The following is a 14,817-nucleotide window of genomic DNA, read 5'->3' on the forward strand; positions in this document are numbered from 1 at the left end:
GATTAGCACAGGTACCGAGTTTGGTGGGTTTGTTAATGTCAAGAAAATGTCACCTGCATACAACAAAAGCTTGTAGTGTGTTCCCTGGATATTAGATGATTGCCAGACAGCAATTACTAATGGTTGGATTCCTAAGGAAAACAACAAATAATGGTGACTTTTGAGCTCTTTGAAAGTATTTGAACATCCACCCTAAGAACGCTAATTGGACGATTAGAAGCACATAATTCTGGATGTTTTCCTTTTTTGGAATATCTATCACATGAGCTAACTACACACTTTTTGGGAGTTCCTCTTCTTCAAAGGACTTGTTAAACATATCTTGTAATAGTTTAATTTAGATTTTTATCTTTTTCTAAAACTATACACAGAATCCATCAGCCCCTGGGCTTTTATCTGATTGGAGAGAGGAGATTTCACAGAAATCAATAAAAGTATTTTAACATCTTTCTGTTAGAAAGACCTCTAACTGGGAAGTATTTTAGCAGTTTAGTTTGTTCATCTGTTAACTGAGACTTTTCTCTCTCCCTGAAGGATAAGCCCTTTTTTGAGACATTGTTTTACTTGCTTATCTTCTACTGGAACTTTGGACGTTTGGATGCTCTCTGCACATTGCAAGACAGTTCATATAACTGATGAAGTGTGCGTGAGCTTCCGTGGCCAGCAGGGGGCCCCCAAGAGCAATTTTGTTTTTGGTTTTGTCCATAAAATAATGATTTCTACATAAATTATCAAATATATATTACTGTAAAAACAAATCACTTCATAATGAAATTGTGTGTTTTTGCTATTATAATGACATAGAAATCATTATTAAAAATAACAGTTCCACTGAGGGGGCTTCTTTTTGTATGTGTCCTTTGGTATTTTTTTGATGATTTGTCTTTAGTGATAAACTTCAAACCTGGGGTTAGAACACCTCCTCACCATCACCCTAATCTTTAGTTTCCTCCACAGATTTTTGGAGTCCTCATCTGACTCCAAAACTGGAATCAAATGGTGACACCCTGGAAAATATGCTCTTATCAGTTTGTAAAACTTGGGTGTGGCTTTAGTCAGTTCCTCCTCATTCAGCTGTGGACAGATTTGTCTCCATGTGTAGATCCTGCGCGATCCTCCTTGCTTTTCGGAATTTGTCGCGCCAACTTGGGTATTGTGTGCAAACGATTTGATTGACAGTAGACTGCATTCGTTGACTGGTCATTGGATTTACATCACAGTATGAGTGAAAGTGATATTTGCAAACTTCTCAAATATCAATATCTCAACCACTATTTTCAATCCGTAGTATTTGGCAAGATGGCTGCAAATTCATGATTCCAAGGTCAAACCTTGAGGTCCAAACCTTTCTATCAAATGTGGTAAAAGAAAGCACACAGCATCAACTGGACAGAGCAACCCTACGCTCTCACAGCTTGCTCATGTTTCCACATTCCCACTTATTCATTCCCTCTAACAGGAACACACTGACAGTGGAGATGCACCCAACTTGGCTAAAACTGAACCAGATATTAACTGGATAGAGTGAGACTTGACAATGGAGAGGGAGCGTTGAGATATTAACAAAAATAACTTACTCTATTAGTTTTGGTGTCTGTGGCCTCACTACCAAATGCTAACAGTGGCATATGTTTTCATTTGTGAAAAATTTCCTGTTCCGCTTTAGCTTCCTGGTCAGCTTCATGGTGGACGCCAGGGGTGGAGCCATGCGTGGTTGCCGACATAATGGCCTCCGCATCATCATTCCACCCAAGAAATGCAGTGCCCCAACAAGGGTCACCTGTCGACTGGTGAAACGACACCGTCTGGCCACCATGCCCCCTATGGTGGAGGGCGAAGGTCTGGCCAGCAGGCTCATCGAGGTGGGGCCATCTGGAGCCCAGTTTCTTGGGTAAGGCTACAGGTGGAGACTTAAAGGAGACACAGAATATTGGAAGAGTTATGCCAGCAGACAAATATAGTAATTCTACACAAATGTGTAATATTATGTTTGTCAGTCTTGGAAATACACTTGGAATGAAAGGAAGTGCTCATCATTTAGAGTGCATATTTCCCTTTGAATGCATGTTGAAGCCTTTGTGTCATAACAGGTCTGAAATTAAAATTTTTGGTGCGAAAATGACCCATATTTCAAAATATAAGGTATTAGTACCTACACTACCTAGCGACCACCGTTAATGGCATAGATGGAGGAGAACATTCCGGACTGTGCAGCTACAAACTTTGAATAAGACCTGGAGGAGGTGACTAATCCTGAGCATTAAATCAACTACATGTTTAAGATTGAAGGTTCACAGCCTGAAGTTACAACTGTCAACAGCACAGTAAACAGAGATCCTATCAATTGTAGAAGAGCAGATATTGAAATGGAAAACAACATGCACACAAACCAGGATTGCCACCTTTCAGATATGAAAAGTAGTGACGCTCACAACAGAAGTGGTACACTTAAATTTACGGCTTTTTTTTTTTCTTGTAAAAATAAAATCTCAGTAGTGAAATAATATTGACCACCAAACACTATCATTGTTTCACACTGTCAAAAAAAAAACAAATAATTTTTAATGTAGGACAAATAAACATTTTTCTCTTCACAATATTTATTTATTTACTGTTAATCTATTAGGGCTGCACAGTGGTGCAGTTGGTAGAGCTGTTGCCTTGCAGCAAGAAGGTCCTGGGTTCGATTCCTGACCCGGGGTCTTTCTGCATGGAGTTTGCATGTTCTCCCTGTGCATGGTGGGTTCTCTCCGGGTTCTCCGGGTTCCTCCCACAGTCCAAAAACATGAATGTCAGGTTAATTAGTCTCTCTAAATTCTCCATAGGTGTGAGTGTGTGTGTGAATGGTTGTGTGTCCTGTCTGTTTTCTGTGTTGCCCTGTGACAGACTGGTGACCTGTCCAGGGTGAACCCGTCTCTCACCTGGAACGTTAGCTGGGGATAGGCACCAGCAACCCTCCTGACCCCATTAGGGACAAGGGTTAATAGAAAATGGATGGATGGATGGATGTTAATCTATTAGGGTTCATAAAGTTGCCATTTATATTATTTTGCCTAATACTATTATATGAGAAAATCTATCATCCAAATGAACATGCTAAGTAAATAATCAAACCATAATAGTCTACTACAAGCCCAATAAAAACTTAATCAATCATATCAAAATGTTCTGTGTTATATCAGCCTCAGGAGATGATTGAGGGATGAAGAGACTCTGATGTCTGGTACTTCAGGTTCTGGCGGTTCTGCAGTGTTCCTCTCCTGATCCATTCTGTCTTTTATCATACAGCAGCACACTGCACCACTGAATATTGCTGATACATTGTAAATAATTTTTTAATGCCTGTATTCATCCTCACTGACATTGCTGAGCCTGTAATGGGAGTCTTCCCACTCACATCTGTACTTTTGCAAGAGTTTTTGCTTTGAAGGACATGGTGGAGTTCAGTTTAAATAGATGCGGGTTGATAGCAGCTCACTTTGGCTGTGTAGTGTTTGTCTCTAAGCAACCATACCAACAGTGTTGGACCGTAGTGTTCTTCAGGGTCCTTTGTACATACATTTAGAGTCAAAAATGTTCATATTCCTGGAAAATTGAATAACTCTCTCCTCCCACCTTCTTCCAGGTCAAAGCTCCAACTCTGGTTTGTCTCTTCTGTCTAACCCTAATCCCTTTCTTCCCCTTGCTGCTTCTGCTGTGTTATGGTGGTACTGCAGTGGATTGTAGCCTGGTTTTGTAATTCCTTCTGGATCCCATCTAATACTCATTTGGGTTGCTTTTGTTGTAAGCCTCCTCACAGAAGTATGCACTGCAGATTGCCGTGTTAGTTGACATACTGTTGGTGGTGAAATCTTGACTTCCCAACTGGACAAATCTCCTGCAAAGCTAAAATAATTTATTTTTCCTGTTATTTTTTTCCCACCACCACACCTAGACCAGTTGCAGCCTGATCAACCGCACAAACGTTTTAATCACACCTAAGCAAACAAAACCTCTTTGAGCTCAGCAATCAGACAGCAGGGCTTCCTTTTCCTCCACTTACGTCATGCAAACCACACAATTTTTCTAGAAGTAGAGCTTATATGGTGATTCAATACTTTAAAACTTTTGCTAGCTACTTACAGGCCAAATGCAGCAACCATGTTTCAGTTTGACCTTAGAAAATACTTTTCTACCTTTTAAAGAACCTTAAATGTGCACTTTAAGATTCATTAACCGTGTGAGAAAGGTGGGGGGGATCTTCTATATTCTTTATTTGCTTGACTTACAATTTGCTGCCCTCTTTCTTTCAGACTGATTCTCCCCAGCTTCTGCCTAACTTCAGCTGTTTGTGTGTCTGTTCTTGCTTCCTGCCAGTGCCAGGGTCTGCCAGTCTTTGCTCTCCAGCATGCCCAGTTTGATTTCATAACAGCTCCTATCTAACTACTTTTAACTGTTAATCCTTAATCTTAACTGTGGCTTTTCTTATGAATTCCACCTACAGTAATACAACACCATGATTGGCTTTATATGTGGCTGGTTATCTCCTCCGGTGGTAATATGTGGGAATATATCACAATATACTGTCAATTACAGTATTAGGCTATCCAATGGACAGTTAGCCTTTATGTGCAGACAAGCTGGAAGTTCTCTTGCACAGTTTTGATATTCTAATTAGCGTCTTATTAGATATAAGGTTATACAGCACCATCCTGGTAAGGATATGTTAAAGGTCTGAAAATTTATTTCATTAGAAATAAATTGAAAATCTTTCCAATTTTCAAGTGTCTAAGATGTGACCTCTGTGTCATCCCAGGATAACATGGATACTATTTAGGTTCCTTGGAACACAAATCAATGCAATCATGCTTTAGTTATTAAATCACTGCTGCAACATATCAAAACCTATACTGTGCACTTTGTAAAGTTTCACATCAAACATTAACAGCAATTATGTGAGTTACTTAGCCTATCATAAGGGGAAGAAATGGGGGTTGAGGAATATAAATAGCTCAGTGTTCATCTGGACAACAGACTGGACTGGAGACACAACAGTGAAGAATCTATAAGAAGGAACAGAGCAGACTGTACTTCTTGAGGAAGCTAAGATCCTTCAAGGTTTGCAGCAAGATGCTGCAGATCTTCTCTAAGTCTGTTGTTGAGAGCTTCATCTCTTCTCCCATCATATGTTGGGGTAGCAGCATCAGAACCAGGAACCTCAGAAGACTCAACAGCCTTATAAAGAAGGCTGGTTCTGTTCTGGTTTTGTTTTGAAGACAATTGTGGAACCTCTGCAGATGATGATGCAAAGTAGGATTCTTCATAAAAGCAAGAAAATTATGGACAACCCTGACCATGCTCTTCACGAAACTGTCTTGGGAAAACAGAGTATCTTCAGTCAGAAGCCTGTTCAGATTTTCTGCAATACAGACCTCTACAGTAGATTTTTCCTGGCAACAAAACTCTTTGAAGAACAAAATTTAAATTCTTTTTGGGATCAATAAAGTATTTTTGAATCTGAATTGAGTTGAATTGGTTTTTCAAAGTTAATTTTCATAATGTCATTCATTCATTTATAGATATCACATTTTCTAACAAAATATTTTCTAAATAAACAAAAATTTTGCTTCACACTAACTATTTACCTCATAACAAATTTTAGTTAGCAAGCTAATATTTAGTTTGAAACAAAATATTTAGTTTGCAGTTAAATGTTTAACTCCAAAGTAAATATTTATTTTGAAGCCTAATATTCAGTTTGTGAGCAATATTTTTATAGGCTCGAACTAAATTTTGGCTTGCTAACTGAATATTTGGTTAGCAGGCTAAATATTCAGCTTAAGGCTAACTACATGTTTACCTTGCAAAGAAAAATTGCCTTGCTAAATATTTAGATTAGTTAGCCAGCTAAACATTTAGCCCCCAAATCTTTGGTTATTTAGTCATGAGGGAGAAAAAAAGCGGTTCATTTGTCAGTCATATTGTCACCATGTTATACATTTATTTATTAGAGTTTAAACTAAATATGTAATTAGTAAGCTAAGCTGCTAAATATTTAGTTTAGAGTTACACATTTACTGGCAAGTTAAATATTACCTTGCTAACTACAAATTTGGTTGTAAGGTAAATAGTTGGCTTGGAGCAAAATATTTTGACTTTGAAAAATCAACCCCATTTCTTCCCATTATGATAGGCTAAAAAACTCAAATGATTGCTGTTAAGTTTTCACTGTGCAACTTTACAAACGGCATACCATAAAAAACACCCATAATATAGTATTTTTCCATATTGACATCTGGTTGATTATGCTATTGCAGTAGAAGTCCAGATTTGAATGTTTTTTGTGCAGGATGCTGTGACCTTCAATAGTCTTTTCAAATGATGTGTCTTTGAATTTCTTTCTTCTTTTTTTTTGAGAGAACAATCACATGATTACAAAACAATTAGATTTTCCATTCAACCAAAACATTGTGTGCTTTCTCCTCCACTCTGCTGCGGATGGATGCTTGGCGTGTCACACAGTAAACTCCACCTCCCCACTGCCCCTCCACCTTTAAATGAGGGAGAGAGTTTGGTTAGCAGAATCCTCCAGCTTGGTCCACCGGGGACTAAATTTCTTGGGTAGGGTGATGAGGTTTTATAAAGCATAGAATATTGCATAGGAAACAATCTATGGATACCAGCCTCAGTTTCTGCCTTTCACTTCGTGTATTAGTTCTGCATGTTTTTTCATATTTTGTAACTCCTTCCCTTCATGTCTGGGACCTCACTTTATGTGTTGCACTTCTGTCTATTATTACTTTGCCTTACCCTCTTTTATGCTTTATTTTTTAGTTTTTTCATAGAAACTGTTCTTGTCACTTGTAATCCCCACTACATTGGACACAAAAGTCAGGTACCCAGAAGGTTTGGTTGATGTTAACATAACTTACTTTGACTGGCATATAGAAGGCTCTGATGGGCCAACCACAGTTTGATGGACATGCACACCTTGCATATCTGAAGAACAGATCTGAGCAACCAGAACGACATTAGAGAGCATAACAATGACCAAAAAGCTATATATTCTGTCTGAAAACCATCTAACCAATGAGGTCGCCCTGTCTTTTCTCAGCCAAACTTGTATTAGGACAGTTCCAGCAGATGTTTGCCAACATGCCATTGGAGAAATTACCAGTTTTTACTATGATAGTACTATCAATATACTTGTTCTACCACCCTTTATATTGGTAGTACAATAAAATAGGTTATATCTATAGCCTTTTTTTAAGTATTGTAACCACTGCAGTCACATAACCCTCAGTCAGTTTCACTGCATTTTTGCCATTCTGTCTGGGTACTGAGCTTTTTGTCACTGAGTGTGCAGCTCTCTTTATCAGTTTGTGAAAATGAAATGGTTGTTTGGCCATAGTGAGCTGACTATAGTGTTGTTTTGCTGCACTTTAGCGCTAAGCTACAAACTAGGAATTCTGGCAAATAATTATTATTAGTTGGTCAGTGAACAGCACTGTTGAAATTTACATCATTAAATGTTTTGCTGCATCTTATCCTGAGTCAGTATGATCCATTCAGTTTACAGTAGGAAAGCATTGTATTTAATGACAGATTCCATGATGTATTCATCAATTTAAAAAGTAGGATTGCCAGGCCAAAGAACCATTTCACATGAAAATGAGCTCTTGCATTTTTAGTTTTATGTTTGTGGTCTTTTCTTTCTACATGCTGAAGGAATATTTCACTTTTGTATATATTTGATGGACAGTGAAGTATCTTAACTGATCTTATTTCAGTTATATAAATGCTAATATGTAAGAAGTACTTCAGCTAATATCATAATAATATTCAGCTATTAAATATTTGCTTTGCATTCTAATAGAATTCATAAACAGTGACTTCAGGCAATGCCTATCAACAAATCTCAGTGTAACTTTTGCACTTTGCTCCATAGTTGAGCCAGTTTGACACTAAATTGGACATGTCAAAGAATTCTAGAATAAATTGCATCCCTGCTCTGAGATTTCTTGTATGTTGCACATATTTACCACTGCAATGGAATTTATGCAGTTTACTCTCAAATGTTTCAGCAATGAACCCATTTCACTAGTCAATCATTCTGTCTGCACTGATAAAACTTCAATTACCTCAGCCTCAATGAGACCAAGGCACCAAACAATTGCTGGCACAACGTTATCTTCCATCAGACCACAATCTGAGTGATATACTTTATCTTCCCTCATCTCCGCTAGTCCTGTGATTGTTGAAATCCCCCACTTTGCCTCACTCCGAGGGAAGGAGCGGGAGTTGGTGATCCTCAGAAGTGAGACAGGAGAGAGCTGGAAGGAGCATCAGTGTGAACACACACCAGAGGAACTCAATCGGATTCTGAATGGCATGGATGAGGGTCAGTGTCTGGGTGCTAGTGGCCTGAAACAAGCAGGAACAAAAACACAACGTAATCGTACATATGGGGAGTAGTTTGTGTAGGTAGAATCTTCTGGGAGTTTTTAGCCTGTCGTAAGAAACAGAAATGGGGGTTCATTTTACTCAATCATAATTACACCATGCTATTCATTAATTTATCAATTTTACAATTTTCAACAAAATATTTAATTAAATTATTTAGTTTACAAACGAAATAGATCTTAGGTTTTTATATATTTAATTTGCAAACTAAATATTTAAGTAGCATGCTAAATATTTAGTTTGAAGATATTTATTTAGCTGTTAGCTAATTGTTGACCTATAAAGCTGGTCAAGTCATGGCTTCCATTAGTGAGCGTCAGTGTGGCCAACTATCATCCTCTGTTTTAAGCTGAAATGTTGGATATGATGAGAGAAGAAACATTGGAGACACCACATGAGCAACAATGGAAACCAATCAGTCTCAGCAGAAGTTGATGTAGAGGTTCCCCATACTTTTATTTTGTGACTCTTATCACCAAGTGACTTTGCATAGAAGCTAAATATTTAAATTTGTGCTAAATATTTTGGTTGAAACTAAGGAAGCTTTAAACTACATATTTAGCTTGAGGTTAAATACACTAGAGTTTAAAACAAAATATACAAAATATTGAATTAAAAACTAAATTTATGTGTAAGAAGTAAACACTAAATGTGTTTAGTTCCAAATGTGTTTGGAACTAAACACATTTAGTTCCAAAATAAATACTAGTTTGAAGCTAAACATTTAGCTTGCTGACTAAATATTTAATTCAATATTTTGTTTAAAATTGTGACATTTATGATTGAATGAATAACATAGTAAATATATGAATTTGAAAAATAAACTCCATTGTTTTCTGCTATAATAGGCTAAATAATCTAAATTATTGCTGCTCATTTTTAAGGATTTAACTTTGCAAGCAGCACCTCATACATGGAAGTCCTGACATTTGTCCTGTTTCACCTCCTGCCTTTAGAACTGGACCCGCCAGAGGAGCTGGATAGGAAACGCCTTTGCAGAATTATTACAAGAGACTTCCCCCAATATTTTGCAGTGGTGTCACGCATCAAGCAGGACAATAATTTGATTGGTCCTGAAGGAGGCATCCTAAGCAGTACTGTTGTGCCTCAAGTGCAGGCAGTTTTTCCAGAGGGAGCGCTCACCAAGAGGATTAGAGTTGGACTTCAGGTAACTCATTGAACCTACAGTCACACTTTGATACCAAACCACATGGTTTTGTTCATTTTTTCTCATCTTCTTTTACAGGCGCAGCCGGTGAATGTAAGTGTAGTGAGAAAGATTCTTGGAAACAAGGCCTCCTTCAGTCCCATTGTCACCCTGGAGCCTCGCAGGAGAAAGTTTCATAAACCCATTACCATGACCATCCCTGTCCCCAAGAGCAACTCTGACCCAATTCTTAATGGTTTTGGAGGGGACACGCCCACATTACGACTTCTCTGTAGCATAACTGGTCAGAAAATGCTCATGCATACTTTTGCAAAACTATGCAGTGCTTGTTAAGACTCTTTCTTATTCTAAGCAAATAATTTTGTGTCAATGTTCAGGAGGAACAACGCCAGCACAGTGGGAGGATATAACAGGGACAACACCTTTAACATTTATTAATGACTGTGTCTCCTTCACCACCAACGTTTCTGCAAGGTAAGAATGTTGATAAAGAATGTTGATTTTTTTGCAACTAGTTAAGTTGCAAAAAAAAGCTATAAGGGTTATAAATAAGGTGGGATACCGTGAACCAACTGATAAACTCTTTATTCAAAGTAAAATATTAAAATTTAAAGATATTGTTTATACAAAAATACTGGAAATAATGTATAAAGCATTGAATAAAAGTCTTCCTTCTGGTATTCAGAAATTATTTAAGTTAAGAGAAAATAAATATAATTTGCGAGGTTTGTTTATATTTGAATGTGCAAAAGAGAAAAGTCAGATAAAGTCTAGATGTGTTTCAGTTATTGGTGTGAAACTGTGGAATGAATTGAATGATGAATTTAAGTTATGTCCTTTCTTGGTGAGCTTTAAAAGAGCTTTAAAATGTAAAATGATAAAATCTTACACTGTTATGTAGATCTATATATGTACTGTATACTTGAATCTGAATTTGAAGAAATCCTGGTAGGTTGTAAAGTAAAAAAATAGGATAGGCAAGAATAAGCTTTGCTTCGGCCTATTCCTTTTTTGGTAAACTGTGGGTTTGTTTATTGTTCTTTTCTTTTTTTCTTTTGTTGTTTCTTGTGTTTAATGTGGACAATTTACCAAAATAAAGTGATTGATTGATTGATTGATTGATTGAGTCCTGCCTATGACAAATTATCTGTTGAATTCTGGTCCCACCATGTTGATTTCTGCTGCTTCTTATTTCAAGGTTCTGGCTGATAGACTGTCAACAAGTCCAGGAATCTGTCAACTTCTCCACTCAAGTGTATCGAGAGATCATCTGCGTTCCCTACATGGCCAAGTTTGTGATCTTTGCCAAGACCCATGACCCAATTGAAGCCCGGTTACGCTGTTTTTGCATGACTGATGACAAGATTGATAAAACACTGGAACAGCAGGAGAACTTCACTGAGGTGGCTCGGAGCCGGGATGTAGAGGTGAGATCGAAGGTTGGACCTGGAATAGACCAGAGCCTCATACTGTGGGGAGCCATCACAGACCACTGAGAAAATAAATATAGTTTATTTATTTAGTTCTTGTTACATATGCTTACCTATGCTTTTTTATAGACACCACCAGTAACAAATACTTTTTTTTCTTTTTTTATTTAAATTGACTTGTGAGAGGGTTTATAAGAAAGAAGGGCTGGAATGAATCCATGGTACATGGGGAACACCACAAGTAGGCACATAGGCAGGATCTGTATTCTGTCATCTTTCTATAAATAATAACTTTTTTGTCAAAAGGATAACAGGTGCAACAAAAAAGACTTTTGGCAAAAAATAACAGGCCATTTATTTTAGGAAGGTTAGGATTTGGTGTGCTATTGACATACTCTACTGACTTATTTTGTCAGGTACTGGAAGGGAAACCTATATATGCAGACTGTTTTGGAAACTTGGTTCCACTCACCAAAAGTGGCCAACATCATCTGTTCAGCTTCTATGCCTTTAAGGAGAACAGGCTAGCACTCTTCATCAAAGTAAGAATGGTTCCTTGCTACATTACACCAGAACATAAAGGTGTTTTTTATGCCATTTACATGTTCTTGTACATGTTAAAGCATAAGCCAGTTCTGTGATCTGCCTGCTTACGTAGATCCGAGACAACACCCAGGAGCCATGTGGTCGACTGTCATTCATGAAGGAACCTAGGAACTACAGGTCACTTCACCAAAATGCCATATGCAACCTCAATATCACGCTTCCATCTTATAGCAAAGTAAGAACTCTACAAAAATCTATTCCCCATCTATGCATTCCTGTGTTAAAACTGGCATCCAGTGAGCCAGTTTTAACAAATGTTTAGCTTTTAAAAATGTTGGACTTGGTGGCAATTTTTGCTGATAATATGGCCAAGGTTAAATAATTATTTGATATTCAGTAGTAGTATGAAAACACAAATGACGATGATGACCTGAATAAATGTAGAGAAAAATGCTATCCATATCAACCTGGTTCTTTGTAAAAGCATAAATCTTTGGTTAGATAATCAATAAATTATAAATGAATAAATAATCAATTATCTGTAAATGAGCAGATTTTCTTTTGGTTCGGTTTCACTTGCCACACCCCGCTCTGATCCATATCTGCCCTGTAGAATCAGCAGAACCTGTATGACAGCATGACATCAGCTAAAACATCTGAAATGCCAACAAACGCTCCATCGCAGGAAACCCATGAACCAGTGGCATCTATCAGCCCAAAAGGGAGTAAAAATGGGATTCATTACCCATGTATACAAAATGCATGCAACAGAGTGGCAAAGTGAGGGGCCAGCCTTCCAAAGTTACTCCAAAATAACATTGACTCATGTAGGAGGTGACAGAGAAGCTTTGACAATGTCAACATGTCTTGTCACAATAAGACAGGGAGGCTGGATAGACTGACTGAGACTCCAGAAGAAAATAGTTGAACTAAACCAGCCTTTACTTTCATATAAATACATGAACAAACCTTTATGGAATCTTTCAAATAAAATTGTCCTCTTTATTAATATAAAATAAATGATAAGGATGTAAACAGTGATTTGTATAAAATGTTGAGTAACTATGTTCAAACTTTCATAAACATTAGCTTATATGTTGCAGAAATCTAATGTTTCCAATCTCTGAAGTTTATTTCTCTATATACAAAATCAATCTACTTAAGAGCAGCAATAATAATATTACTCAAGTAAAAGAAAAAGTATAATGTAGTAAAACTACTCATATAAGTACCACAAAGTTAATGTAACCAGTTCTACCCACTTTTGAACATACATAACAGCAAAATTGGTAACCTATTTTTAACCAGCTTACCATGATATACTGTCATGGATTAGTCATCATTTAGCCAACATTATCTGCATCCAAAAGCATTACTCAACTCACTTGGTTAGTTTGTGAAAAAAACTGTGCAAAGTTCTTTGCCTTTGCTGTCATGATTCTCACACATCCATTTCTGCACAGCAGCCGCAGCAGTTCTCCATCGCAGCTGCACAGCTGGAAAACTGGAGGGAGCATCTTAGGGGTCATGTTACATTTAAAGGCGGCTCAGAAAAACTTATGACATGTTAACAATGGATTAAACAGATGTAACAGCTGAAAAGTTTGGGAGGAACATTCCCACATTTCCCTGAGAAGTGTGAGAACCCCTGTTGTATCAAAACAAGATAGGAATTACAGAAGGTTGGCCACTCTGAGGTAAAAATAAAAAAACAGCTTCCAGTCCAGGGGCGGCACAGCAAACTCTTTCCTGACCTAAAACTAACACAGAATTTCAAAAGCAGATCATCAAACTAACAGTCAAACACGGTGGTGGTGGAGTGATTGCTTTGTTGATTCAGCAAAAGAGAAAGCCCAACAAACAGCTCAAGACCTGTAGCTTAATGAAAGTTGAATTATGCAGCAGAACAATGATCCAAACCAAACCAGCAGGTCCCCTTCTGAATGGCAGGATTGGCCTTTTTCCCCTTAAAAAATGAAAACATAATTTAAAACCTGCTTTTTGTGTTTGATATAAAAAACATTTAAGTATGACTTTTAAAAAATCCCAAAGCAGAAGAAATCTATAATGGTTTGTATGGCACTCTATGTAAATTTGAACATATCAAGTGGCAAACAATCATTGCCACAACAATCATTGCCAGCATTATTATATTACTGTTGCACCAGGCAACGCCATCTCCAGGTATGAAGACGGAGGGTTGTGAAAGTAATGGTGTGTTTGTAGTGCGGCTTTTCAGGTGCAATCCAGAGTACAGACATTAAACTAGACATGGTCAGTGTTTTTCTCCATGTCTGTCAGTTGAAGTTTGACAGATGTGATAGGCTTGTGTTTGTTACTACATTGAGAATTTATTTCCACCTGTCTTTGCTCTTCCTGTGTTTATATCTGCACTCCTTTCTGCTTCCTGCTACTTTTTGCTCTCATAAGGACTCAGATTCAGACCAAGAGCATGAGGAACAGGTAAAAGCAGCCACTGCTTCCTCTTCCCAGCTGATCATCCGTTTCTCTGCCTTAACCATTAGCACTAAATGGGTTTTTGCAATGTCCTAGCTTGTTTATGGCATAGTTGATAAGATTACAATTTCTTTAAGATACATTAACGAATGTGATGTACAGTATCTGTTTAGTGTAGTTTTTACTAAGTAGTTGTGTGGGTGCTTTTTACTCAGCCATGGTCATGTAATCAAACTAACTGTAAGCCATTCTATGTGTTCTCTTTCAGACCGGCAGAACCTTTGAGAAATGTAAGCTATTCCTTTCATTTCTTCTATCTTTAAAGAAATTCTGGACACAAAACACATTTTAGACTTATTGATGTGTAATGTCTAATTTTATCTCATTATTGTAACAAAAGCAATGGTGTGAGGAATCTCTCCAACGTACATAAAGATCATTAAAACTTACATTAACATGTCCAGCCTGCTCTCATAATTCAAGCCTTTATGAGCTCTACATCAGTTTTTCACTCCAATTCAAAGCCTTTCCCCGCCATCCGCATGTTGTTCTTTTGTTTCTCCTGAGGTTTAGCTACTTCTCTTGCCTTTTCTTCTAGTTTCACCTTTATGATTGTCATTAATTTAAAAATTTAGTCTTCACAGTTCAAAATTGGGGGAGATAAAAGACAGAAGATTTGTGATGGTATTTGTTCTTATATAGGTCTAACTAAATATTCCCTCTGCAACATTTGTAAATTAGAAGAAGTTTCCATGTGCATCTTGTTTTGTATAA

At 37.4% G+C, this 14,817-nt stretch overlaps 1 protein-coding gene across 18 annotated transcripts in view; it reads left to right on the top strand.

Moving 5' to 3' along the window:
• Window positions 1-14,817, top strand: part of ank2b (ankyrin 2b, neuronal) — a 174,834-nt gene that overhangs the window by 128,056 nt on the left and 31,961 nt on the right. For 12 of the 18 annotated variants that reach the window (XM_044097114.1, XM_044097110.1, XM_044097109.1 and 9 more), the window contains 11 exons: window positions 1,667-1,891; window positions 6,502-6,600; window positions 8,226-8,380; window positions 9,399-9,610; window positions 9,689-9,893; window positions 9,988-10,084; window positions 10,809-11,037; window positions 11,457-11,582; window positions 11,699-11,821; window positions 14,017-14,049; window positions 14,312-14,333. In XM_044097114.1, coding sequence (XP_043953049.1) covers window positions 1,667-1,891; window positions 6,502-6,600; window positions 8,226-8,380; window positions 9,399-9,610; window positions 9,689-9,893; window positions 9,988-10,084; window positions 10,809-11,037; window positions 11,457-11,582; window positions 11,699-11,821; window positions 14,017-14,049; window positions 14,312-14,333 — 1,526 coding nt within the window. The remainder of the gene's footprint in view (window positions 1-1,666; window positions 1,892-6,501; window positions 6,601-8,225; window positions 8,381-9,398; window positions 9,611-9,688; window positions 9,894-9,987; window positions 10,085-10,808; window positions 11,038-11,456; window positions 11,583-11,698; window positions 11,822-14,016; window positions 14,050-14,311; window positions 14,334-14,817) is intronic. The other 6 variants (XM_044097125.1, XM_044097116.1, XM_044097122.1 and 3 more) reach the window with 2 other exon arrangements.

This window comes from Gambusia affinis, linkage group LG18 (assembly GCF_019740435.1).
Source record: "Gambusia affinis linkage group LG18, SWU_Gaff_1.0, whole genome shotgun sequence".
NCBI classification, from domain to species: domain Eukaryota; kingdom Metazoa; phylum Chordata; class Actinopteri; order Cyprinodontiformes; family Poeciliidae; genus Gambusia; species Gambusia affinis.